At 39.4% G+C, this 24544-nt stretch overlaps 1 protein-coding gene across 1 annotated transcript in view; it reads left to right on the top strand.

Moving 5' to 3' along the window:
• Positions 1 to 24544, top strand: part of ANKFN1 (ankyrin repeat and fibronectin type III domain containing 1) — a gene marked incomplete at both ends in the record, with an annotated part of 49101 nt that overhangs the window by 9074 nt on the left and 15483 nt on the right. Inside the window, 6 exons of the mRNA XM_082066817.1 lie at positions 10641 to 10738; positions 11759 to 11849; positions 14558 to 14665; positions 20943 to 21042; positions 22204 to 22336; positions 22943 to 23059. Coding sequence (XP_081922943.1) covers positions 10641 to 10738; positions 11759 to 11849; positions 14558 to 14665; positions 20943 to 21042; positions 22204 to 22336; positions 22943 to 23059 — 647 coding nt within the window. The remainder of the gene's footprint in view (positions 1 to 10640; positions 10739 to 11758; positions 11850 to 14557; positions 14666 to 20942; positions 21043 to 22203; positions 22337 to 22942; positions 23060 to 24544) is intronic.

The raw sequence follows: 24544 nt of genomic DNA, 5'->3' as shown, positions 1-24544 counted from the left end.
AGGAATGTCTCTGGAAGCTGAAACTTTTGGCAGAGGCATCACACAGCTCAACTAATTAACTATTCCAAGGGCTGCCACATCATTCTTGGAAGGCTAATACATTTGGGGTGGCACCAGTTAGTTGCAAAGTGGAATGAATAGGAAAATGCTTCCATCTGAATAGCGCTGTTGAATAGGAACAGTTTCAAAACAGAATTTCTGTTCCACAGGAAATTCCAACATTAAAAAAAAAAAAAAAGTTTTATTTAAGATTAGAAAAAAAAAAAAAGAGAAATTTTAAAATTTGTTGTGTAAAGGAACTTCCAGGTTTTCTTAAATGTTTGGAACAGTAAGTTCTTCAGTGTTAAGTGCAGCAATCCACAGCCTCCATCTTCCACTTGGAGCCCGAGTCCTTCCACAGGCCGAGGGACTGAAAAGCACCGTTCTCAACATTGTTCTCAACACCTGAAACTTTCTTTGCCCAGCCCAGGGGCATCAAGGAGCACGAAGCCTTAAAGTCCTCTTAGTTATTTCCCACTGTTCTCTCCTAATCTCTTGTGGTGTTTGTTTCTTTGCATTAATAATTACAAACTCCTTTGAGAGGTACTTGAATCTTGCATTTCCATACACGTAGCAAAAGCAGAAAGGCTGTGTTGTGGGGCAGTCTCTTTCACGTTTCCATGTGTGGGTGTCACAGGGGTTGCTTCAACAGGAGAGATTCAGAAAGCCCCAGTCCCTTGCGGGTCCAACAGCTCATGGAGCTCTTCCAAAGTTGGGACATGCAGGTGCACGAGCTCCACTGGCATCCAGCACAAGCACCCAAAGGACTGCATGAGTTTGTTTCGGAAAAGGCAGAGTCTTTCTTTCCTCGCCCTGCTTCTGGTCGGAGACTCCACTCATCACTAGCTATGCCCAGTAAAAAAACAATTTAAGAACATTTTTTTTTGGTAAGAAAAACCCCCAACCTCCCAGACCCCACTAAAGCCATCAAAGTGATTCCTTTCCTGATTGTCTCAGTAGAAGGATAAACTACTGTATTACACCTCGTCAGCTGTGCAGTGCAGCAGGAAGTGTGATTTTCAAAAACATCAAAGCCCTTGAGAACCCTAAATCTAATTTTCAGCAATGGGTTGGGTTGCCAGGAAACTAAATTTCATTTAAGGGCTTCCTACTGCCTGGTTACTTGTGACAAAGATACTTGGGCTCCTAAAACATGTAAGTTCTCTTGAAAATATCAGCCTGCTCTTTGTAAGATGCGTATTTTAAACAATACTGAAATATTCTCCACACTCTACTTATAATGATTTTTAATGTTTTCACAGTAAAGCGAATTCCCAAATAGAATTTCTTTTTTAAATATAATTTTCTAAAGGTTGTGGCATTTCTCTCTTGTGTGTTCATTTGTGTTAAGTCTGTTTTGCACGATGTCAGTTCTGTTCTCTTTTTGCTGAGCACAAGAGTCAGAGAAATTTAATCCAACTTGACCTAACTTTCTAATCAGAGCAGGTAGCATTGCCGTCACATTTTGAATTACCCTCTCTGGTGATCATTTTATGCTTTATCAAGTTGACAGTTAGTTTTGCCAGAATGTTCTTTTTAAATCCTTTGTCCCAGGAGACTTGCATATTTATGGTTACATAAAAAGAAAGATCATTAATAGCTCCGTTTGGTGACTTTCGGGAATTAATTAAGCACTGTTTGCGGAATTGTTTATTACATTATGGAGTGAGATTCTTTGTGCTAGTTTGAGGAGTCATAAAATGAACCTTTCAAATGATCACTTGCAAAAATGATTAGAACCAGCTAGCAATTACTAGCCCTGAAAGGAGAGCTTGCTAACATTGTGTGAGGATCTTTTTAGTGACATATATACAGCTCCTATCCAGAAAACTGTCTGAGCATTTTGCTAATTCAGGAACAAAAATAAGCTGTTAGGATTTATTTTCCCCCCCCTCAATACTCTACCATTTCTTTTCCTAAGCAAATTAGAATTCAGGAGCATTTGCAGCAGTGTTTAGGGAATACCTGCTCATTAACAGAAGCTAAGAATGTTCTTTTCTCTGGACCTGAATTATAGGGGATAAAAACTGACATCACGATTATTCAGTTTAGTTTAGTTCCCTGAAAACATTGGGAAACTGCCAATTCCTTTTTTCTGTGTCATCTTTTATTTTTTTTAACATTTTTTTTCCAAAGCTTTATTTGCCCAAATGCCATTTAGAAACAGGGCTTGGAACATTATCTAACTGTCTGCTATTTTCCTGTGTGTGATCTTTTCCCTTGTTAGCTGTATAGCTTACAAATAATAATACAGTAGAATAATACTTTGCGCTCACTCTCTAACCACTAAAACCATCTCACTTCATTAGGAGATTTAATTTTAACCACACACGGTGAATGGGTATTGACTTTGGTGTCCCAGCTGGATGGCAGCTCAGTGCCTGCGTTCTGGTGAGCCACTGTTTTCGGGAGCCAGAGTATTCTTTACTTCCTCTCCTGGATTGTTGTTTAATGTTGCAGGCACCATCCTAATGGGTCCCTTCTGTTCCCCTTCAGAGAAGGCTACAGCATGGTGGTGGCTGACGTGAAATGATTCCTATGTATATTGTAACCTAGTAAAGTGTTTTGAGGCTGGAAGCAGACAGGCATGACATAAATCAATAATAATAGTATATAATCTGCTCTGTGGCAGAGAATGATTCCAAGCCAGAAACACCTCACCCCAGTCGGTTTTAGGAAGGATGTGAAGCATCATGGTAATCTTGAGAAGCAAAACCCTTGCCCTTGGCTAATCGTACCCTAAAGCCAAACTTCACATCCCATCGTGGAAGTATTTAAGACCTGCTTCAGTTTTACATCTTTGAAAATGTATCAAAACATTCCACACCAATTTACTCAGCCTTGTTGAGCCTCTTATCATTTTGCATGGGCTTCTGCTTGTCCCTGTGAGCACGTAGCATTTACTGTATGTTTTGCAATTATATATTTAATTTGTCTATCAATAATTGACTTGCCATGTTTGATCAAGTTTGGATTTGTTCCATAACAGGCTTCCTGCAGTGATCCTTCTAGTATTGTACAGTAGGTTTGGTTCCAGACAGTTTTGGCTAATCTAATAGGTAGCTTACACAAAGACCTATGTACTTATATGTGTGTATATATATATATATATATGGCGTCTCCGGCTTTCTTCTCCACTTTTGTGGCAACCAGCTGTTCACACAGCAGTGTCGGAGTAGGAAAAAGCAAGCCTTGCTTTCTTTGATTTCTAGAAGAGCCCTTGTTATAGAAATGAATGCTTGTAGAAGTGAATCTTAGGTATGAAAATGTGGTGCTTTAATATTAATATCCATGCATCTTACTAAAGTAGGTGCTATGTCACTGCTTGATCATGTGCCAGTTTATAGTGGAATTAAGTAGCGTTCTGCATTCAACTTGATCTTGAAACCCTTTTCACTTATTATTCAAAGTTTCTTTGTATATTTTGAAACTCATTCTTTCCTTCCCCAAAACAGTTCTTACTCCATAAAAAGGAAAGAGAATACATTTCTTTGTAAAACATTTGAATTTATCCTGCTGAATAGGTGTGGTCTGATATTTTTTACAGTAGCTCATTTATGGCATTTTATTAGGTCTCCTGGGCACTTTATTTGCACATTACATTTTGGTAGCTAACAGGACTGTGCAATTTGACTTCTATTTTTATGCCTTGCAAGTACAGAAATGTATAAACGTTGAAACAAACCTTTCTATTTCTAGCTCCTGTCAATGTCTCTAGTATGTATAGGACTTAATATAAAATTTAACCACTTCTATTTTTTTAAGTTTTCTATATACTTAAAACCACCTTTGAACAGGGATCACGTATTAAGTGATGGTGTAATTAATTAATGGAGTTGATCAGACACCAGTTACTCAATTCAATCATTCTTCTGCTTTGTTTTTGATAAATGGCTACGAGAAAACCCAGACATACAGGCTCTGCTTTTGTCTGTCTTTGGTGTCTAAAAAAAAAAGGCTCGTATCATGACATTGCTGAATTTCAGACATTGCTTTACCTTTTACTTTTGCTTTGACTTACTAAAACTAATGAGTATTTTAAAAAACTATTTGCATGTGGCTAAGTGTTCTAGCTTCCAGTTCAGAGGTATTGGATAGAGGAGTGGTTTAAGTTGAGCCTGGGAAAAGTGGTGGAAAGATGTTCACTTAAATGTTGGTTTGTTCATGTTTTCTTCTCACTCTGAATAAGGGATTAGAAGTTTGTGTTAACTGGCAATAAATTAGGTAAAAATTCCCCAAATCCAGACTGTTTTGCCTGCAACACCTGGCTCCAGTGCTAGGGAAAGGTAAAAGCTCTTTAAGTTACTGTAGGGATAAGTTTATAAAGAAATAAAAGTCTTAAATTGAATTAACATCTATGCAGCTAAGTCTCTCTTCAAAAATATATTACAGGAGAACCAGAGGAAAAACAGTAGAATCCCATTAAACAGATTACTTGAAGTAGGGTTCATGTATTTACTTTCTTTGTTAACAGTGCAGTGCCCTGGTTTGTCTAGTACATTGCGATAGTTCACCTTTTTGTTTGCATTTTCCCAGATGCTCATTATTAATTAGATTTTAATGCATTATGTTTGGGGCAGAAGCCGAGCCTAACCCATGCAAGCTTCACACAAACGAGTAGACCTTACATTCATAAGCTTCCCAACCAGCTTTGGTTACACAGATTACATGAGGAAAATGTCCCCACTGGGAGTGGAAATTTGCAGAATAAGAGCCAAGCCTGTTATACCTTTCTAGGATGTGAAGCCTTCGCATAAGAACCCCGTTTATTCTCCAATCCCTTTTCATGGTTCTAACATGGATTTTCTCCCACATTTCTTTCCCCAGCCAGCATGGGATATGTTTGTCATTGCAGGGCTGAGACACAAATTTTGGCTGTTATTATAATCCACTGTGGCTTTTTAACCACTGGCCCACGTTGGAAGACACTATGCACCCACATGGCATGTATTCTTAGTTATTTATAAAATGTTAGTAAGAAATGTCATTTTCATTAACAGAAAGAAGTTCCTTCTTGTACTGGAATAGCTGACCTTCTTATAAACAGATAAAGAACTGTCAGTAGGGAGAAAACTAATTAAATACTTGAGAGGAAACAATTTTTAAATTTTCAGTAATTTTTTATTTTCTCTTGGTGATAATTCCATCACAATGCAATAAAAATAATATCTTACAAATAATTTATACAATGTAGATTGGCTAGAAGATGAACTAGTGAAACCTTGATCAAGCAAAGATGTGTCTTTGGCATCCAGCCTGCTGTCATAATGCTTCCCATAAATATCAAGACATAAAATAGAGTATTCTGGCCTGAGTCATCCAGACAGAGCCACAAGAGAAGTGATTTAGCATCACTGGGCATTATCAGCAGGTGTAAAAGGTAAAGGGGCCCACAGGTGCTTGGGAAAAGCATTATTGCAAATAAAGTATTTGATTATATAAAAAAATATCTGAAATAAGTATTGTAAAGCTTTATAGCCAAGGAAGTTTGAAACAAAGCCGTGCTCTCTAGGAACAGTCTAGGATGCTGCTCTTGGGACCCTTCTTGCTGCTGTCCTGACTTGTTCTGGTGAGAGTCCCTTCCACCCACCCGCAGCTCTTGCACACGGAAACACAGCACTGCTGTATTTACTCCAGGTGGACACAGAACTCTCTTTGTTTGCATCTTTTTCATTCCTCTTCAGCCTTATTGATGTTGCTACTGACCCACTGCAAAGAGCCTTGAATAAGTTTACAGAAACAACTGAAACAATAAGTAAGTTCCAAAATAATGAATGCTAGTACTTAGAGCAGTGAGCAGCTCAGGTTTTAATTTAAGTAGTACCTAGAAATCTTAGTCCCGGGCCATGGCTACGCTATTTTAACTTCTGTGTTTGCACAGCAATATGCCTAAGTCCTTCACGCATTGTAGTAAATCCCAGTTAGAATCCCTAAAGAAACAAACGAAAGTTCACCTGTCCCTTTTGTAAATGTTGTGGCTCGTATCATATTGTCCCTGTCTACACTCTTACCAAGCGGAATGCAACCAGTTCCAGCCTAATAAGTTAGTGTGCATTTATGGATGGATTATATCCTTTGGAAAAAAAATAAATCCGTGGGAACAAATACAAACTTCTCAGTGCCAAACATTTGTTTTTTCCTAATGGAAGCGCTGTGCTGGGATCTCTGTCAGTACTCCCTCCAGCTGGTATGACTTGTCTTTCTCCCATCATTCTTTGGAGAATTTCCAGACATGAGAGAGGCATGAACAGAGCCTGAACCAAAATCTGCCCCAAAATTGGTTCCCTTCTTAATTCAGGCTGGAAAGAACAGTTCAAGGCAGATAGGAGGAGCTGACTCAATACAGCAAACAATATTCTGAATCTGAGCTGGTGATGCTGGCTACACCAACAAACTGATTCCTGCTTTCACTAGTGTTCAATTCTCTTCAATGGTGTTATGCTTCTAAATATTTGTTTAGTTAGTTTCATCCTGATTTTATTCACATCACCAGCAGTGTTCAATATCCTTAAATCAAGTTGCTAAGATACTAGGAGTGTAAATTATGAAAATTATTTCATAAAGATCAGCAGGCAGGAAAAGATGGTGTGAAGTGGTTTCTGGTGTTAGTGCTCTCTTTCAGCTTTACATTTCAAAGGAAGCTATTGAACTAATGCAATTATTTGTTTGGAGGCCTTTGGAAACACAAGCCAAGGTCACAGTGTCCTTCATCCCAGGCCCTGGGTGTGCAGAGGAAGGGAAGAGAATCTGTGCTGCTTAAGTCTGGGTTAAAAGCCAGAGCTGCACGATGCTTTGCATAAGATCACACAGCAAATCAGTAGCAAAGGCAAGAATAAAACCCAGAATCCCAGCCCCGTACACTGTTCCGTAGATCCCATCAACTTCGCAACAGAACTCATGTCCCTCGGTCTAATTAATCTACTCAGCAATTCAGTGAGTAACTTAAGTGCAAGCAAAAACAAACGCCAAGAGAAGTGACAAAGTCTACTGTGGTTTGGGCTATTTACTTCACTTAGGAGAAGGTGCTTTCCTGAAGGAATCTACAACAGGAGGTGTTTTGTGCCTTCGCTTTATCTCGTCTGTCTGTCAACCTCTTTGATGAGCTGTTTAAGGTGTGCCCGGTATAACAGAAAGATAGCAAGTGGAAAAGAAACAGGTGAAAATAAATTTCTACCTTTATTTTAAACTGCATGAATTGAGTATTAAAAAAAAAAACTTGGCCACAAGTAGGTTACATAACTTAAGCCAGTCTAAAATTATGTGCCAGCAATTTACATGAGTTTTATGTAACTGTTTATACTGCTGTTTATTTAAAAATTACTACTTATCTTGGCGACCGCAGCAACACATCGTGCATTTGCTAGCTCTGGAATACAGGGCACCTTCATTAAAACACATAGTCACCAATATATTAAACACACAAAAAACGCCTGCTCTGACATAACGTGAAGTGTCAGATGGAAAGCCGCAACAGCGAAGACATTCAGTGTTCACGACAAAGCCGGCTTTGGGGTGTTCAGAACAGGACTGGAACATGCTCCATCCTTAATTCACCCAACAGCTTTCAGGTCCTTTACAGCACAGTTGGTGCGGGCTACAAGACCAGCTCTTGTTCCTGGGCTCTTATAAAGGACCCTCTTCATCTTCAGATTTGTCTACTTAAGCATTTTTATGCCCAACTTTTCAAGCGCTGGGGTTAGCCAGCCTTTTGTTCTGTCTTAAAGTCCCAAGTACCCGAGAGTTACACAAATGGTTGATATTTTTTGGTTACTACCAGAACAGTCTCTCCCAGTGCTCCCTCTCAGAAATGAGGTAAAGACCTAGAAAAACCTTCATGATGGGTTGCTCATGCACAAAGTTACGCAATTTTTAGATCCAGGTTAATCACAAGGGTTAGAACAGGGATGTGTAGCTTTGTATTGGTACCAGAAAGAGCTCCAAATGTCCCACATAGCCAGAAAGTAAGAGCAATGCTGCCCTAGTAAATGTAATATAGGTCACAGGAATTTGTCCCTTGTTGTTTTGGGGCCTGCTGAGTAACGAGGTGCTCCACCTCTCCTTGCCTTCATTCTCTCACCTATAAAACAGGGGCACTGGTATTCACATCCTTCTAAAAGGTTTAAAACCTGATGGATTAGTATAGTTGAGTATTATGTATTATTTTTAGACAACCATGATGGTAGAAAGCTGAAATCTGGCAATGTATGACAGGAGATCAAAAGTTAATTAGTTATCAATGACTTAGGTTGATTTGCATTTCTTCAAAGCGGTGTCATGTCATCCTCTTCTGACTTGTGGCAGCAAAATGATGGGGAAAAAAGTTTGTTAAAATCAGAAGCAAAAAAATCCCAAATTGGTTGTGATTTTCTTCATGACAGATATCATGAGTCAGAGAATGACATTTTGTCAAAAATAGCAAAGCTTCAGTGTATCCTGTTGATATGTTTTCAGTAGTACTTGGAAACATGGGGGAAAAGAAGGCGCTATTCCAACACAGCTGTTCAAAAAATGGTTATTTTTCAGTTATGGAAATTTGTATTGAAACTGGGGGGGCAGGGTTTTTTCCTAGATGTGAGGTTTTAAAATACACATAGTTTTGGTTTGTGCCACCTAAAGTGCAACCTCCCCACTGCCCCTCCTGCTGGGCAGCACCCTCAGTCACGAATGGGGACTTATATGAAGACAGGATTTGTTGGCAGAATCTGTCTTGGGTGACACTATCTGGCTTTACACGAACCTTTGAAAACAAAACGGTATCTGAAGTGACTGCAAACATGTCGATAACATGTTCAGCAGTTAGAACAGGGTTTCTCCAATTCATCCTTCTGCAAAACAGACAACATGTCTGAAGTTTGCAGCATGTATACTCAACGATTTAATACAGTGGTGTTATAAACCATGGAACTCTGACAGTTCAATGGTAGATATAAGCATTCTTATAATTAAGTTGTCAATAAAAACCTACAACACGGTACCATAACAGTCTCTGTGTTTTCGTACTGATGTGTACATAGATAGCTTCCAAAAGAGATGGCAGTAATTAGGTATTTAGAACCCATGGCAAAATACACTGGAAAAGTTCAAAGACAAGAGACAAAACCGATATCCTTTTCATTTCAGCAAACACAAAAACGTTGCAGAACATGCTGTGCATTCACAAACTGCAATCAGAGAAAAGGAGCAATTAGGAGAGAAAGGAAAAATGAGTTGTGCTATTGATACTTGGCTATTTTAGAAAAATGTGTTGGCAGTTAGATGGTGTATATACTGAACGAGAAATTCTGTGAAGCCTTTTTCTTTTAATGTGAAAATACCAGTATAGCACAGCCAAAAGATGAAAAGTCAACATGCTGAAATTAAAATATCTATACCCTCTGATATCTTCTAAATTGTTGACTCCAATACTATATGAAACCAAAGTAGCTACGAACTATTTTGTGAATCTAAAAGGGCAAGTTTTGGGTTGAATTCTTTACTTTGGTGTAAATCTAGAAAATTGATGGGATTTTCCCATGTGTCCAATGGAATGATTTAAGAGATTCGTTTGACTATGGTTTTGATAGGTTTTCATGCAAGTTTGAGTCTGAAGGTACAAGTTATTAAGTTCCAGAGGTATGAGCCTGGGATTAACCTTGACTATAATCACGGTACCTGTCATTACTAAAGTATAATTTAAGGAAAAGAGTCTGGTTTCCTACCTGCAGCTTTCAGTTCCCCCTTATATATATCCTTTTTTTCATGGTTTTTCATGGTCTGCTGGATACGACTGTACATGGATGTTAATTTTTGCAAGTACTGAGGAAGAGCAGTGACAGCAGGACTTGTAATTTCATAACCCCTTAAGCAGGAATATGAGGCGCTGTTACAAGATGACAGGAGGACTTGGGTGAAGGTGTCATTGTAAGCGAGGCTGCAGGACAGTTTGGGAAGGATGTGTCAGCCCAGCACCACTTAATTCACTTCAAAAGTGGACACAAGTTAATAGGTCCTTGTGGAGCTCTGTAATTTCAGTGACCACAGCAGAATCAGGCTTGGACAAGGGAGCCAGAACCCACTGAAACCAATGAGGAGACTCTAGTGAGTGTCAGAGCTCATCCAAGGAGGATATTTCTACACAAATCAGCCAGGGCGATGAGAGTTTTGTGGACCAGCAGAGCCAAAAGGACTCTCTGCCCATGCCTACCCATGCAGATCCCTTTGTAAACCAGTGCTCTTTGGTGGTTTGGATGCACCAGCTGCCAAATGGCATTAGCAGGTCCAAATCCTCTACCAACTCTTTTGCACTACTTCTCTTCCTTTAAAAGGAAATTGTTTCAATGAGGGCAAATGTTAACTGAACGTCATTTGTATTGCAGTGTATTTTAAGCATTCCTCCCTGAAAAGATTTTCAGCAATATTTTGCTTTTCTCTCTCATACACAGAGATGCAATTTAAATATTGTGTGAAATTTTGCTAAACATTATTGTTAAACATGACTTTTAGTATTCACATGGAATGTGAAACTTCTGGAAGAAAACTAAACCTGTGAGTGATTCAAGTACTTTGATTTCTTCACTTGAACTGGTATCTGATTTGATTTTCTCCTGCTATTTGTTTCCTAGTGGAATGGAGCTCTTCAGAAGACTTTTCTCCTTTGCTTGGTGAAATAATTATGGATAATTTTCAGTCTTTGAGGTGCACCATCACAGGTCTCAGAACAGTAAGTGCCAAATGACTCGTTTAGATCTTGATGTTCTGTGCCGCCGCAGTGATGCACAGACACTGATAATTTGCATCCATGACTGTTGGGAATAGCTGTAGAGTGCCTTTCTTCTAGCAACAAGTTCCAGTCATTGAGCACAATACGTCTGGTATCCATAATCCGAATATCACAAAGGAATAGACAGACAGCATGACTTGTTTCAGAAGTTGTCATGCTGAGGGCAGATCAGGAAAGATGGGAGTGAAGGCTGCTGTTTTCTGGATCACAGGCTAAAATAACAGTTCTTTCCCTTCTGCTTCCTCCAGGAACACACACGTTGATGGCAATAATTTCATTTTTTTTAATTTATTTTTGTATAAATATTTTACACTGGTAAGAACTGGGTCAGCAATGGAGAAAATGGATGAATATTCATATGGATTCTTAAGCAGAATAATTTTGACCATGTGTCTGAAAGTCTTTTCTCTACGTGTTGTTCAGGGCCATTTGTGCAAACAAATTTTGATTCACAAAATACTTGATGAAAATAAAGCTTGCTCAAAATACATCTCTTTCCACTGGAAACATCATTAGAGGGGCCCAATCCAGCATCCATGGAGCTGGAGCCTCCCCAGTGAATTCACTGGATCAGACTTACAGAGTTAGAGTAGGGGGAGCTCTGTATGTTACCATTGGCCAGTGCCCCAAAGCACAGGCTCTCAAAATGAATTAACTTTAAAGAGCAAGCAATGGGCACACTATAAAACCCTCTACATAGAATAGAAAAAAAATATGGATTTTTCTAGCATTTATCTGAAGAAATCTTTGATTTGAAGCACACTGTCTTCCAGGGAGCTGAGCCACAATCTGCATTTACTCTGTTTCTCATTTTCTAACAGCAAAACAGAGTCACTATTCCTAAGTTAAAACCAAGCAAGCTTGCACAGTCGCTTCAATAGGCACATATTGAGAACAGTGCTTACTGTGTGTTTGTCTATACTCTCCAAAGACCATAACTCCAGTTGTTTCCATTTGCAGGGCCAGAGGTATTACGTCCATGTTTCAGCATACAACATGAGAGGATGGGGACCTCCATGCAAATCCACTCCTGAATATGCTTCTCCTTCAAGTAGGCTGAGTTTGTCTACCCTCCCCGTTTGATTAGTGAGGTTGCTTTGTAAGAATTGCTCCACCTTCAAAGAACAGAAAAAGACAAATTGTCTGGAGTTCATTATTTAATTGCCATGTCATCTAGGAGCAAAATAAATACATAAAACTCAAATATCCTTCCAATCCCCCAAAATAAGCAAAATAATCATTTATGTATATTTGTTTCTCTAAGCTTTTATTCTTCTCCAGTCCTTTGACAGAATGTTGTCATCTAGTCACTAACACTTAAGAAAAATGATAAATACTTTGACCTTCATTGCTCTTAATAGAGCTCTGCTATATGGAACCTCATTTGTTAGTATGTGAATGGATCAAAACCTGAATCTGTACTGTTGGAACCAAAACACATGTATCGTATGTAATTTTGTATTCTGCCGTGTTCAGTGTCTCAGGGATTCTGGGCTTTAGAGCAGCAGAAAGTCCCTGACTTGCTGGGGTTAGGGCCATGTTGTCACATGCAGCTGCTCAGAGCTGCTGAAGTACCTGCAACAGCTATGGTGGGTGTTTCTCTGAAAGCAACCAAGGTAACAAGGTCTTTTGGATTTCTGTGTAGCAGAGCAGGAGCGTCACTTGATGTGTATGGGATTTTTTGTGAGTTTATGGCAAAAAAAAAGTGTTTCTTCATGGCTATAAATGTATGTTTTCTTTTTTGGTGGACACAGAGGCTTTAGGCTGACTCAGCTTACTGTATTTGGATAGCTGGTGTTTTGGAATGTGGTGTTTTCATTAAGTATTCTTAGTGACACGTGCTTAAGCTTTACAGCAAGTGAGACCATCAGGCCTAAATGCAAATTCTTTCAATAAAAAAATTTAGCTTGAGAGACAAGATGCTATTTACTGCTGCAGTTACTGGGGGCAGAGCTGCTTCATCCACATGACTGTCTTCACCCATTTTTTGAAAACTAGCAGATTTGTGCTTGGCAAGAAGGCAGCAACCTGAAATTACACCGGTGTTGCATAACAAAATATGGCCCTAAGCTAAAAATTAAATGTGAATACATTAATTCTCCACAAAGGTGTCTGTAACAGCAGCCAGAAAAATATGCAAGGGAAATGAAAGCTTCAGGGCTTCATCCTGATCCATTCCAATCCCAGAGCATCAAAGGTTAGAGACGACCTTGGAGATGTATCTGTGTAGCATGACAGTGAGTACTTGCCACTGTCCTCCTGTTTCCCCCACACACCACAGCAGCCTGGAAAGTGGTGGCCGGTTTTGTGCAGCTGGTCTGTGAAACCATAGTAGGTAGGAGCATTTCTGGGCTTATTCATTTGCATGTGAGTGATGAACAATGAGGGAAGCGGGTCTGGTTTCCATGTCATTTTTAAGGTAATCAGCAATCTGGAGGCTCAAAAAGTTTGGAAACCACTAGGACAAAGGAATTAGGTTGTTCCAAACACCACCAGTTTGATGACATCAAAGCACTTTGGGATTGGTGAGTTCCAGTTGATTCCTCTTGGCTGCTCACAGGAGATCGAGGAACTGGCATCCCCACACAGAGCTATAAATGCAGCTGGTCCTTGATCTCCACAATAACACACAACATGCAGCACAGCCGCTCTGCAGCTGTTACCACTGCCCACGGGCTACCAGCGTAGCAAATGTCTTCTCCTTCTGCCCTTTCAAGGGCTTACTGTAGCTGCTATACTAAATGGCAACAAATACTTATTTCTATCCGTGGCATAATGAGCCCCTTGGAAGGAATCCCTGACTCCAAATTTGCACTAGAAACCACATCTCTATATGTAGTGAGTGAGCAAACTGTTGGTGACTGTGAACATGGCCTATATGCCAGCAAGGTGGAAGCACATCTCCCTTGCAAACAGATCTCTTAATACCTTGATCCATCATTAGAGTCAGGAAACTGGTGCAATACTTTTTTCTCATAAGGAAAGCAGCCAAGTCTGGAATGAAAAAGCTCCTCTCTGATACACACACTTTCATGCTCCTGTTTGTGATGAGTTTGTCTGGTTTTTTAAAACCAAGACTGAGGTTGTAGCTAGCAGCAAATGAGTGAAAACAAAGTCTTTTGTAGGTTGAAGTTACGTGGGACACAAACCGCAGCTTCTTGCCTCACGAGTGCAGTGCTGAGCAGACCGGAGGCTCCAGGGCAGGAGTTGCCGGCAGTTGTTGGGCCTCTGCTGGGAGCAGATTTTCAAAAGCAATTTTACTCCGAGTGTGTTTCTGTGACTACAGAGCTAGCTCTGGTTGTAGGAAGATGTTCATCCTCTGCTTTGCATTCCGTTTCCTGCATGACCGTAGGAGAGTCATTCAGGCTCCTGGTGTCTCCACAAAACGCAGAAGGAGCAGGAGTGTGATCTCAGTGCGGTACCGAGCGTGTCGGCACGATGCAGCTGAGCGCAGCTCTGACACTGCAGTGACGGAGCCTGTTTATGTACGGAAGAGAAATAGCCATTGTCTAGTGAATCACTACAGGAGCTGATAGTGAGCGCCTTGTTAATAATCATTGTGATTAATTACCTAGCTGGCACAAGGCAAAGGAAACTTATTGTACAACAACAGCAGACTTTTAAAAACATGCCATTTTTCCCTGCATGCCCAGATGTAAAATTCCTCTAAAGCTAAGAAATATCAGAGGCAAGAAAATATTTTAAAACCTTCTCCTGCTCCTTTGTGTTTCATTTCTGTTTATTTCCTTTGTTCAATAGACTGGAAAGACTGCAGCGGAAGAGAAGCTCGGCACAGGGGACACACTGAGGCCCTGGAACGTCTCCTTCAGCAGGTTCGAGCAGCTCATCAGCATTATAATTGCAGAGGTAAGGATAAATATCTATGTGGTAGGGCACCAGCTGAAGCCTCTGTGGCGCCTGTAATTTTAGCAGTTTTCTAACTAGGTCATACCTTCTCATTCATCAGGAAAAGAAAGATATTAATATTGGTCCATCTGGAATCACTTTAGCACGCTATCTTGTGCTTAACCCTTGAAATTAGTTGGATGAAAACATCTGCAAGCTAGAATGCACACAAGCACAGACACACCCTTCCTCCCTCTGTACCCCACACACCTATTGATTTGTTTTTTCATACAAATTGGATTGCACTAAAACGTTTCAAGGATCTCTCTTTTATTTTTTCATATAAAGAGATACTTCAGAGAGTTAACAACTGTTTTGGATCAAAAGAGGGGACTTGGCTGCCTCCAAATGGAAGACACTAGGTACTCTAGTGGATGTGATGCCAATCTGTAATGAAAAATACTTGCGCAATGCAATGGGAAGATAAGATTGCTACATTTTCAAATAGAATGGATCAAAACTAGGAGAGAGTTCGAATCTCAGCCAGCTCTTTGCTCTTCATTCATGAGAAACAGACTGTGTCTTTAATAGCTCAAGAGCCAGGGCAACAGCTTGACATTCTTTTTAAAGCATATATAAAAACTCCTGTTCTATATGGGTTGTTGAAAAGTACTATTTATTTTCTTAAAATAAACTTCTAACTGGAATAATGCTTCACTGCAAAGGAACTTATTTTAAACTGAAAAGTTAAACCGCGAAGTTTTCATTTTTCTTCACCTACTATGACTGTTACGTCAAGCTGCACCAATTGATTTAAAATCATAGAAATACTTGGGGCTAAAGTCATCTGGGTGAAATTGAAAGATGCAGCCTTTGTTCTTTACGTGCAAATATGTCACTATCATGATGATCTGGAGTCCGCCACAACCCATTGTAACCATAGCAACTTAAACTATTCAGCTATGTTGCTTGGAAAGGGAAAGGAGATATTGCAAGAAAATGTTGTTTCTCTAATTAAAATTCATACAAGCATTATCATTTGCAGGTGGTCTTAGTACTGAAAATACAGATGATGTATCTATCGCTTACACAGCTTTTACATGCTGTTAAAGTCTTTCTTCCACGGTACAGTTTTTCCTTTCTGAAGTTAGTGCATAACTCAGGTCTTTCAGGCCACCTTCCTCGTCAGCAGGGAATAAGTGGTGGAATATCTGAGAATATTCTTGGTATAAATTGTTTTACTGACATGCCAGCCCAGAACAGAAGCCGTTATAAACATGCAGAAAATCCCTCCTTTTGAGAATCTGACACCAGTGTTTGCTTCTTATAAAATTTCACTGCTCCAGAAATGAACCCCAGTCTCAAAGCAAAGCACAGACAACTCTGGTGATTTCCTAACTCCTTTTCCTTAAATAATAAATAAAAACAATCTAGCAAATCTGTTTAGCTCAGAACATTTTCTTGCATGTCTGAAAGGGGATGTAGTAGCTTACATGTGGCAGTACTACACTGTGGAGTCAGCCTGAGCAACACCCTTGCCTCCAACCAAATAAAAAGCTCATAATTGCTTGTAATACTAGCATTACATAGTAGTATATTTTGGATAAATCGGGATTGTAACATAATAGGAGAGCCTTTGGAAGTTGCCTTAAATATGTGACTGATGTTAATCCCTTGTATTTCAGTAATTTGGTAAAGAAGGAAGACAAAGAGTTTGCAGAAAGAATAATAATCATGACATCACTTTGAGTCTTAAATTGGATTCTGGTATTTATCAGCCTCAGTGAAATCTGAGCAGTTTGATCCAGGATCTGAGATAAGGAACTGTATATGACTGAAAAGCCCCAATAATGGCTTTCACTTCATATTACACAGAGGCCTGAGCTAGATTCTTAATGAATGTAAATTAGCATGATTCAACTACCATGGACCGTAGTCAGCATGGATATGCTGTTATGCATCAGCTGAGGACCTGCCCAGGCATTTATCCATTCTTTACCATGCTTCTCTTTACCACACTTTTTGACATTTAATATTGTAACCTCTGTTTTCCTCATTTGTTTTAGAGAGGTAGTAAATAGCTGGACATTGCAGAGTATCCTTGACTCTACTTAAAACAACTGATTTGCTGTGGTGTATAAATGAGAATTGAGCTCTGTATGAATTAAAGCCATGTGAGCACAGAGCCAGGACCCAAAGCTGGGCTCTTGGCACCCTGGCTTTTCACCAAGGGATACATACCCCACTCGTGCTGAAGGAGAGCGGAGGAGGAGTGCAGGGAGGTGGAAAAAACTGAGCAAAATCAATTGAAAAAGTCTGAGATTACTTGGATGACACAGGCAAAAGCCTAAGGATACAGAGGAGCTGGAAGAGCACGGCTGTGCACTAGTGCTCTGTGATCTGGGAGGGTGAAATTGCCCAGATTCCACCCAGATCTCCTGCCCAAGTCTGTTCACTCAGGCTCCGCGCTGCAGCCTGCCTTTTGCCCTGTGCTTTGCATTTTGGGGGCTGGAGAAAACGAGCTTACAAAAATACCAGGAAGAATACATTGGAATGTACAGTGAGTTTAAGAGCTTTTGGAATTAGATCAGCTGTTGCTTTTGAACCTGCTCTGTGATATGGTGAAACCTCCTAGGGAATTACTTAGGAAGCTTTGCTTTCATATGTTTAATCTTCTGGAAAACCCTGATGATTACGAACAACAGTCACCCATTTGTCTTCATAATACCATGCTACAGACTATCATAACTGAGTTACTACAATTGTATGTCCTGGCAATACTTCAAATGTATTTTCTAAGTATTTTTTTCTTGTAGATCATTCTTTCAAAACAACTCTGAGTGGATTAAGTAATTGTGTGATGCTTCATTAAGAAAGGAACCCAGCTCTTCAGTGAAATGCTTACCAGATTTTTTCTTTCTGAAATTGGGTTGAACTGTGTTTTACTAGACAAGTCAGAGGTAAAATAACATGCTCTAATTGTAATTTGATTCACAAGCGGAGCGCATAGTTTTATTGCATTTAACAAAGAGAAGGATCTCTGATCCCATCGAGCATTTAAAATGTTTAGATTATAATTATTCGTGAGAATATACAAAAGCAGGCTTGAGAACCAAGCCGTAAGCAGAAGTTCAGGTAGGTTTCTGTAAGTTTCAGCTGCTGAGCTTGGCTTTGTAACCCAAAGTATACCACTCAATAATATGGCTGTCATGCCAATAGCTTCTTCATGAGACACAGAATTTTCTTTTGAAAGACATGACACCTTGAGGTGAGGTAATACAGAACGTATCATGGTCTCAAGCTATTACGGTGTCCAGCCACTACTTATGTCTTTAACTTCTGGCTGGAATTGTGTCTCTATTATCCCAGTGTCAGTTGTCTGCTGTGCTATAAATGTGCAGCTTTAGACTGAGTTTGAATTTGTCTGGAAGTTTCCAGCTATCTCATGTATTTCCACGAGTTTACACAGTTAGTGAAAGCTCTAATCCCCATTCTGTGTCCTCCGCTAGGATTTCAGGCTGATCTAACTCATCTTGTGCTAATTTGCTTCCTTACACTGGGTCACCCTAACCGATATTTAGCTGTTCCACGGGCTCTCTGATTTGTGGGGCTAGGCTTTCAGATAATTTTACACTGAGGTAATTCCATTTACATCACATCTGCCCCACTTGAGGAGAGGCACCCGCTTGTCTAGTGATAGGACAAAGAATTCCAGATGATGTTCCTCCCCAGAGCAATAGCCCGGCATAGCAGGCATTCCTGCAGAGCAGAGAGCCCAGATGCACACGGGCAGCCTGAGTATGCAACTTGGTTCTTATTCTTCCACTGGAAACTCTCTAATCTTGGCCACTAGCTGTTCACAGCTCTATTGCTATATCTTTTATTCATATAAACTTCTTTTGTTGTTATTGGTGCTTTTCTAAAAAGGTTACTCTACGATATTTATTAGTTAATTAAATAACAGACAAAGTTCCATTTCCTCTAATATCAGCTCCGTGGTTTTTTGGCTTTTAGACACACTATACTGTAAAACAAAAGCAAATAGCAATGTAGGAGAGTTTACAGTCTCCATCTAGTTTTACGTTATTTCTTTTGCAGTTGGCTTCTGTAAAGCCGTGGACTAAACCCAAACCACTGAATAGCCCAATAACATACATTTCCCTCTTAATGTGTCCTCTTATTTTAATGCTGCAGTCTCTGGGTGTTTTATACAGAATTATGTTGCTTTGCCTCCAGCAATTTCCTCTTCCATTCGCTCCATCCTTAATATAGAAGAAAATAAAAGTTGCGTAATTAGAATGAAATTTGTATTCCTGAATTGGTCTTAACCTTGGAAGAAGGAAAGAGTAAGACAGGAGTTTTCATGTAGCATTTGGTTTACATTACTGTGATATACTGAAAAAAGTTTGTAGTGAAACAAAAATTATCTGAGGAGATATGGATAGAAAAACAAACCCATTTTTTTAAAAGGAAAACAAGGATCAGTTGCATCAAATGAGCAGTGATGGGTTTGGGCAAGTCTGTTAAAACTAAACTGAACAGCACATTGGAGAATATACCATGGAGAAGAGGTTTGCACTGGAAAGACAATGGATTTGATGATCTAATAAGTCTCATACATCTGAATTGTATAATTTCACCCTCAGTAGAACCTTGTTCTCTTTGTACTTGCTGTTCAGCAGAGTGGTAATTATTGCTAACAATGTGTCTTCTTTCCATGGTTTTCAATGTGCAAATTAAGGTGCAAATTTATTCATCATTTAAAAATATGTTGAGCGCTTCTACAGATGGGGTTTTGACAAGAGCAAATTTAGATGTTCTTCAAATGTTCAAACTTAGAACTCACTAGGGAGACACAGAGACACACCTCCTATTTTGCATTGGAGGTAAGTGGAAAATATGTTACTCTGAACACACCTAAGCAGACTGATTAACAGCTTTCAGCAAACAGTTCTTCATGAGTCATTTTTCCCCTCTGGAGAAGGGTGTCCCTCAAACTGTTTCACGCTTCAGTCTGGATGGGTATCCACGCTTCATCTAAATCAACAGTCAGATCCTGAAAACAGATCCTGAGATGTAGTTTCATAGTTACATTTTTCTTTTTGTCTTTCTTTTCAGATCACAGTAAATATCTGAATACTTTTTTAAATTGAATGTTTCTGCTGTTTCTCTTAACAACATCATTAAACAGGAGGAACGTTGCACAAGACAATGCAAAACAAAAAACCACAAACCAAACAACCCAAGCAGTTTTAAGCACCCGTTCCTTTTAAATGCCATATGTGGAGAACACCAACTGACAAAACTAAAATCATTTTACAATCCTGCACGTTCCCGACTGCCATCTGTTGGCATACCCTCTCAAATCTGCTCCCAGGTACGCGCTGGACACAGCTGTTTCACAGAGCGCTGGCTTGCAGTTCCCACCAGGAGATGTTTCTTTGGCTTACAAGGAAACTCAGGCCTTGCATGAGAGAAGGAAAGACATTGAGTCAAATTCATGGAAGTGAGAAATAATACAATGTATAAAAATGTAACCAGATTTTTTAGAATATTGGGCAAATATTTGAATTTATACAATTCTTCTTCTGGGAGAGCTATTCCAGAGATCCTTGCAGGCACACAGACCATCTCAGGTTTGTCATGAAGTGAACAAATGAGTTAAACAACTCCCCCTTGGATTCCAGATTATTAGGGAGCAAATGTAACTGTGAAAGCCTTGAAGTAGTACAGGAAATTGTTGTGATGGGGGAAAAAATCCAAACAAAAGCAGATGCATTGAAAGTGATATAAAGACGAGGGTCAATCTAGTTGTTTCCTTAAAGCTTTGACGGCTGATGCTGTGATGTTAGTGATTGCCAGGGCACCAATCATTCAGTTCTTAGAAGCTTAAGCTGTATATAAACAGAAACGGAGGAATTACAACACCCTAAAATGTTGACTGATGGTTCAATTATCTCCTTGGGTTTTTGAGACAACTTGCAAAATTCATATCCATTCTGAGCATTAAGAGAACGTGGTGCTGGTTCAAGCTAGTCTTTGCCTAGGAGCAAAACATTTTTACCAAGCCTGATTTTGCTGCAGGTGTGGAAATAGTTTGCTGTTGCATACCACTAAGATAAAGAAAATATAAGCAAAATGTTGCATTTGAGCATGTTTTTAAATGTTGTCTTTTGAAAGGAATATATTGGGCACTGACTGAAATTTAGTATTGTGGTTCAAAAGACAAAAGTTCTTTATGAGATACTAACCGAAATGTAACCGCTGGGTTTGGTTTGCTTTTTCTTTTCCATTTTAGAAAGTTCTAAATTACAGAATGCTGGTCGCAAGCAATCCGTTTCCAGAAGCTTGAAGCACCTTTTCCATTCATCGAATAAGTTTGTGAAGATTCTGAAACGGTTTGTCATCCATTTTATCTCCCAAACATTCTGAGTTTTAGCCAGCAATTGTTGTTCTTTTGTGAAAAGCACCTTACAAATACATGTGAAGATTCCACAACCAATGAAACAGCAATCAACCAGAATAACCTGATAAAATCACATGCATGTTAGACTGGTGTAGCTAATAGGAAAATAATGCTCTGGTTCCTACTGAAATCAATAGAATATTTTCATTGTTACTGTCGGATGTGGATTTGAATTGTAACAGAGTGAATATTCTGTGCAAACACAAAGTGCAGTTACTGAGGTGCTTTGGAAGTACAGCCTCTGCTGCTGCTCAATAATGAAACCATGGTATTTATTTCATTCACAATATAAAATACAGGGCTCATATAACATGTTTTAATAGTCCACTGGCAACAAGTAACACACCGAGAATTCTCTAACATCTTGAGCTACGTTTGCAACCCGGTGTGGTCCAAACAACCCTCAGCCTTGATAATTTGCTTTAGCAAATGGAAGTTGCTTATGCTGGATTGTTTCTTCTTTCATTGCCAGGAGTGTTCAGTTTGCTTTTTCTTCTTTATATTTTGATAAGAGTTTGATTCTTTCAGAAGAGCTCTCCAGAGTCTTTAAATTCCCTAAGGCAACTACTTAACGTATGTAACTAATTGCAAGGGTAAATATTGAAGGGAATGATCTCTATAAACAGTTCTGCAGATATGCTGGCCAAATTACACTCAATTACACTAATGTAAATCCATAACAGCCCGCTTGATTCCAATTTAGTTACTTCAGATTTACTCTAAAGTAAATGAGGGCAGAACTAGGCCCATTATTGATAAAAAGTTTTGGTAAAATTTCTGATGACTAAAGGGCATAAAGCCTCCATTGTGCACCCTGTACTCTGGCAATGTTCTTATTAAAACTGACGTCAGTGGCTCACACAGATTCATAATTTCTTAGACTCCCCTAGTGTCATATCATCTAAAGTGATAAGCTCCCCAAATGTTTTTCAGAATTCACTGTCCGAAGTTGTATGATCTATAACACAGAAGTTAATTCCAGATGATTTGATTTGTTTCCTCTGAACTTAACATCTATGTTTCTTAAACAAAAATTTGGCCTGGATGTGAGTAGGCATGAAAGATGTTTGACAATGTTTCCTTCTTCCTTTAGGGGACTCTACTTATCTGTTATATTTTTTTACAAAGACAATTTGCTGGTAACCAATGAAGATCAAATCCCAATTGTGGAAATCGATGACTCTCACAGTAGTTCGGTTACGCAGGACTTCCTGTGGTTCACAAAGGTAACGGGAGCCTAATTTCATATATTGCTTCTACTAATTTGTTGCTAGCAATGCGTAGGCCTTAGCTCATTATTCTGAATATGTGAAATGACATCATTAAGTCTAAATGATGAAGGGCTTTACCTTGACTCATGTTAAAATGCAATTTTCACATTATGGGTTAAATTTTGACTGGGTCACTGACAGTGTCACAATTAGGTCCTTTAAATATATGATCCTATATAGATGATTGCTACTTGCGTACATAGAGGTTTTATGAATGTTTAGAGGAAGAGCCTAAAGAAATAACTAGAAGATTTAAAGTGGATGTAATGGCTATGTCATATTCAAGATATCTTCACACTATTTTTTATACCTCAAAGAAAAGTAAATCAATTTTACACAATAGTCCAAACAACAATTGAAATAGGTGCATGGCATTTACAGAACAACTTCTGTATCCAATTCAATATCTGTTTCATGTTTATCTAGGCATCATTTCCATCCACAGAAACTCAAAATTAGCAATATCTACTGATTTCTCAAAGTCCAAAATGTTTCTAGTTTCATTTCTGCTTTTGTAAATGCTGCAAATAAAACCTGATTGCACTAGATATATTTTTGCAGTTGTCTTGCATGTGGGATGATATCAGATGGCTGAGGCAGAATATGTCTGTATCTGCGTCCTCATCAACAGCGCTTCAAGCCAGGCAAAAGATGCTTTCAGCAGCAGCACAGCTCCAGGTTGGTTGCATTGCATATTTCTAGCTATTAACTTAGTGACTTTCTGATCCATAAGGGACAGTGCTGCCATCTGTCCTGTGGTTCACCGCTCCAAAGAACAGGCCAATGGGGAGTGGTGGCCTGTTCTTTGGTGCGGCGTTATCATCTACAATAAAATGAACCACTGAGCCTCTCTTGCCAGCTGGAAAGAAGGAGTTACATTAAAAGTAAAGAACAGGAAAAAGAAAAGAAACAAAATATAGTGGCAGATAAAGAAGCAAACAGATGTGAGCCAGTAAATAATGACCACAGATAAGCCTGTGGGTTTGCAGATTGGGAACTCAAGAGTTATAAGCCTAATATTTGCTGCTCAAAAGCCTCTTAGAAGGCCTATTCATTATTAATTATTAATATATTAATGAAGCATTTAAACTCTCGGTAAGATTTATCACTCTCTTGCGTGATATGGGAACCTGCAGCAGTAGGTAGCTTCATAGACAAAGCCAAGTAGACCACTGGAGTTGCCAAAATGGTTCTGGTGGTTCCCCCATAGCTTACAGACTGCTCAGGTACAGTTCCCAGGGCAGAACCACACTGACTAACAGGTGAATTGTCAGCGGGGAAATAAAAATGAATCTTTCATTAAGTTCTTCATCGAGCTGCCAACATTTTTAAGGTGAAATGTACCTTTGTGCAGAGAACCAGTCAGAGACTTATTTAGATCCTTAAAAACAGAGACTAAGAGAGATTTAGTGATGCACAGACCTTGTGCTGACCCCTCAGCACAGCAGCACTACAGGCACTGTTCACACCCTGTTGATAAGGCACAGCAGAGACTCTCAGGATGGTTCTGTTCCAACCTGTGCTGCAGATACAGCCTGAGTGGTTCTGAACTGAATCCTTCCATGTCTCGGTCCACTATTTGCTATGCAAATAGTAATTACACTTTCTCCAGTAGAACATTTTGATATTTACTGTAAAGCTTTCAGGATAACATGAAACCACTAGCTGGAAGGCACTTTCAAAAGATATTTACTTTAATGGGAAAATATGTTTTTAAAAAACATATGTGAACAATTCCTACAGAAAAAGTATATCCAGGCCTCAGTTTCTCCTACCTTTTGTTAAATGAAGTCACCAAAGCTTCCCAGAAAAATCTGTGGTACAGTAATGGAATTAATGAAGATCTTCATATTGCTTGGCTCGTGTTTAGCCATACGGCCATCCCTCTTGCTATTGCCAGTCAATGCAATAAGCTGGGTTTTACGGCAGCTCTGAGAGCCAGATACTTTGTCGCCATTATTAAGAATATCCGCGTGGGGTTTGTTTTACATGTTTTGGCAAAGCACGCGGTACAGGAGAGAAGCCTTCCTGGACAACCACCTGTCTCGACTGTTTTCCCCAAAGTATCTCAAACTATATGGAGTGCCAGCCTGCCGTACCTTTATTGGAGGACCACCTGTGCTTAGCAGCAGCTGCTCGTCAGTCCTTTGAGTGGTTTTAACT

This window comes from Streptopelia decaocto (assembly GCF_964273445.1).
Source record: "Streptopelia decaocto genome assembly, chromosome: 16".
Lineage (NCBI taxonomy): Eukaryota > Metazoa > Chordata > Aves > Columbiformes > Columbidae > Streptopelia > Streptopelia decaocto.
Note: the sequence above shows the minus strand (reverse complement) of the source record. Positions and strands in the feature narration are given on the sequence as shown.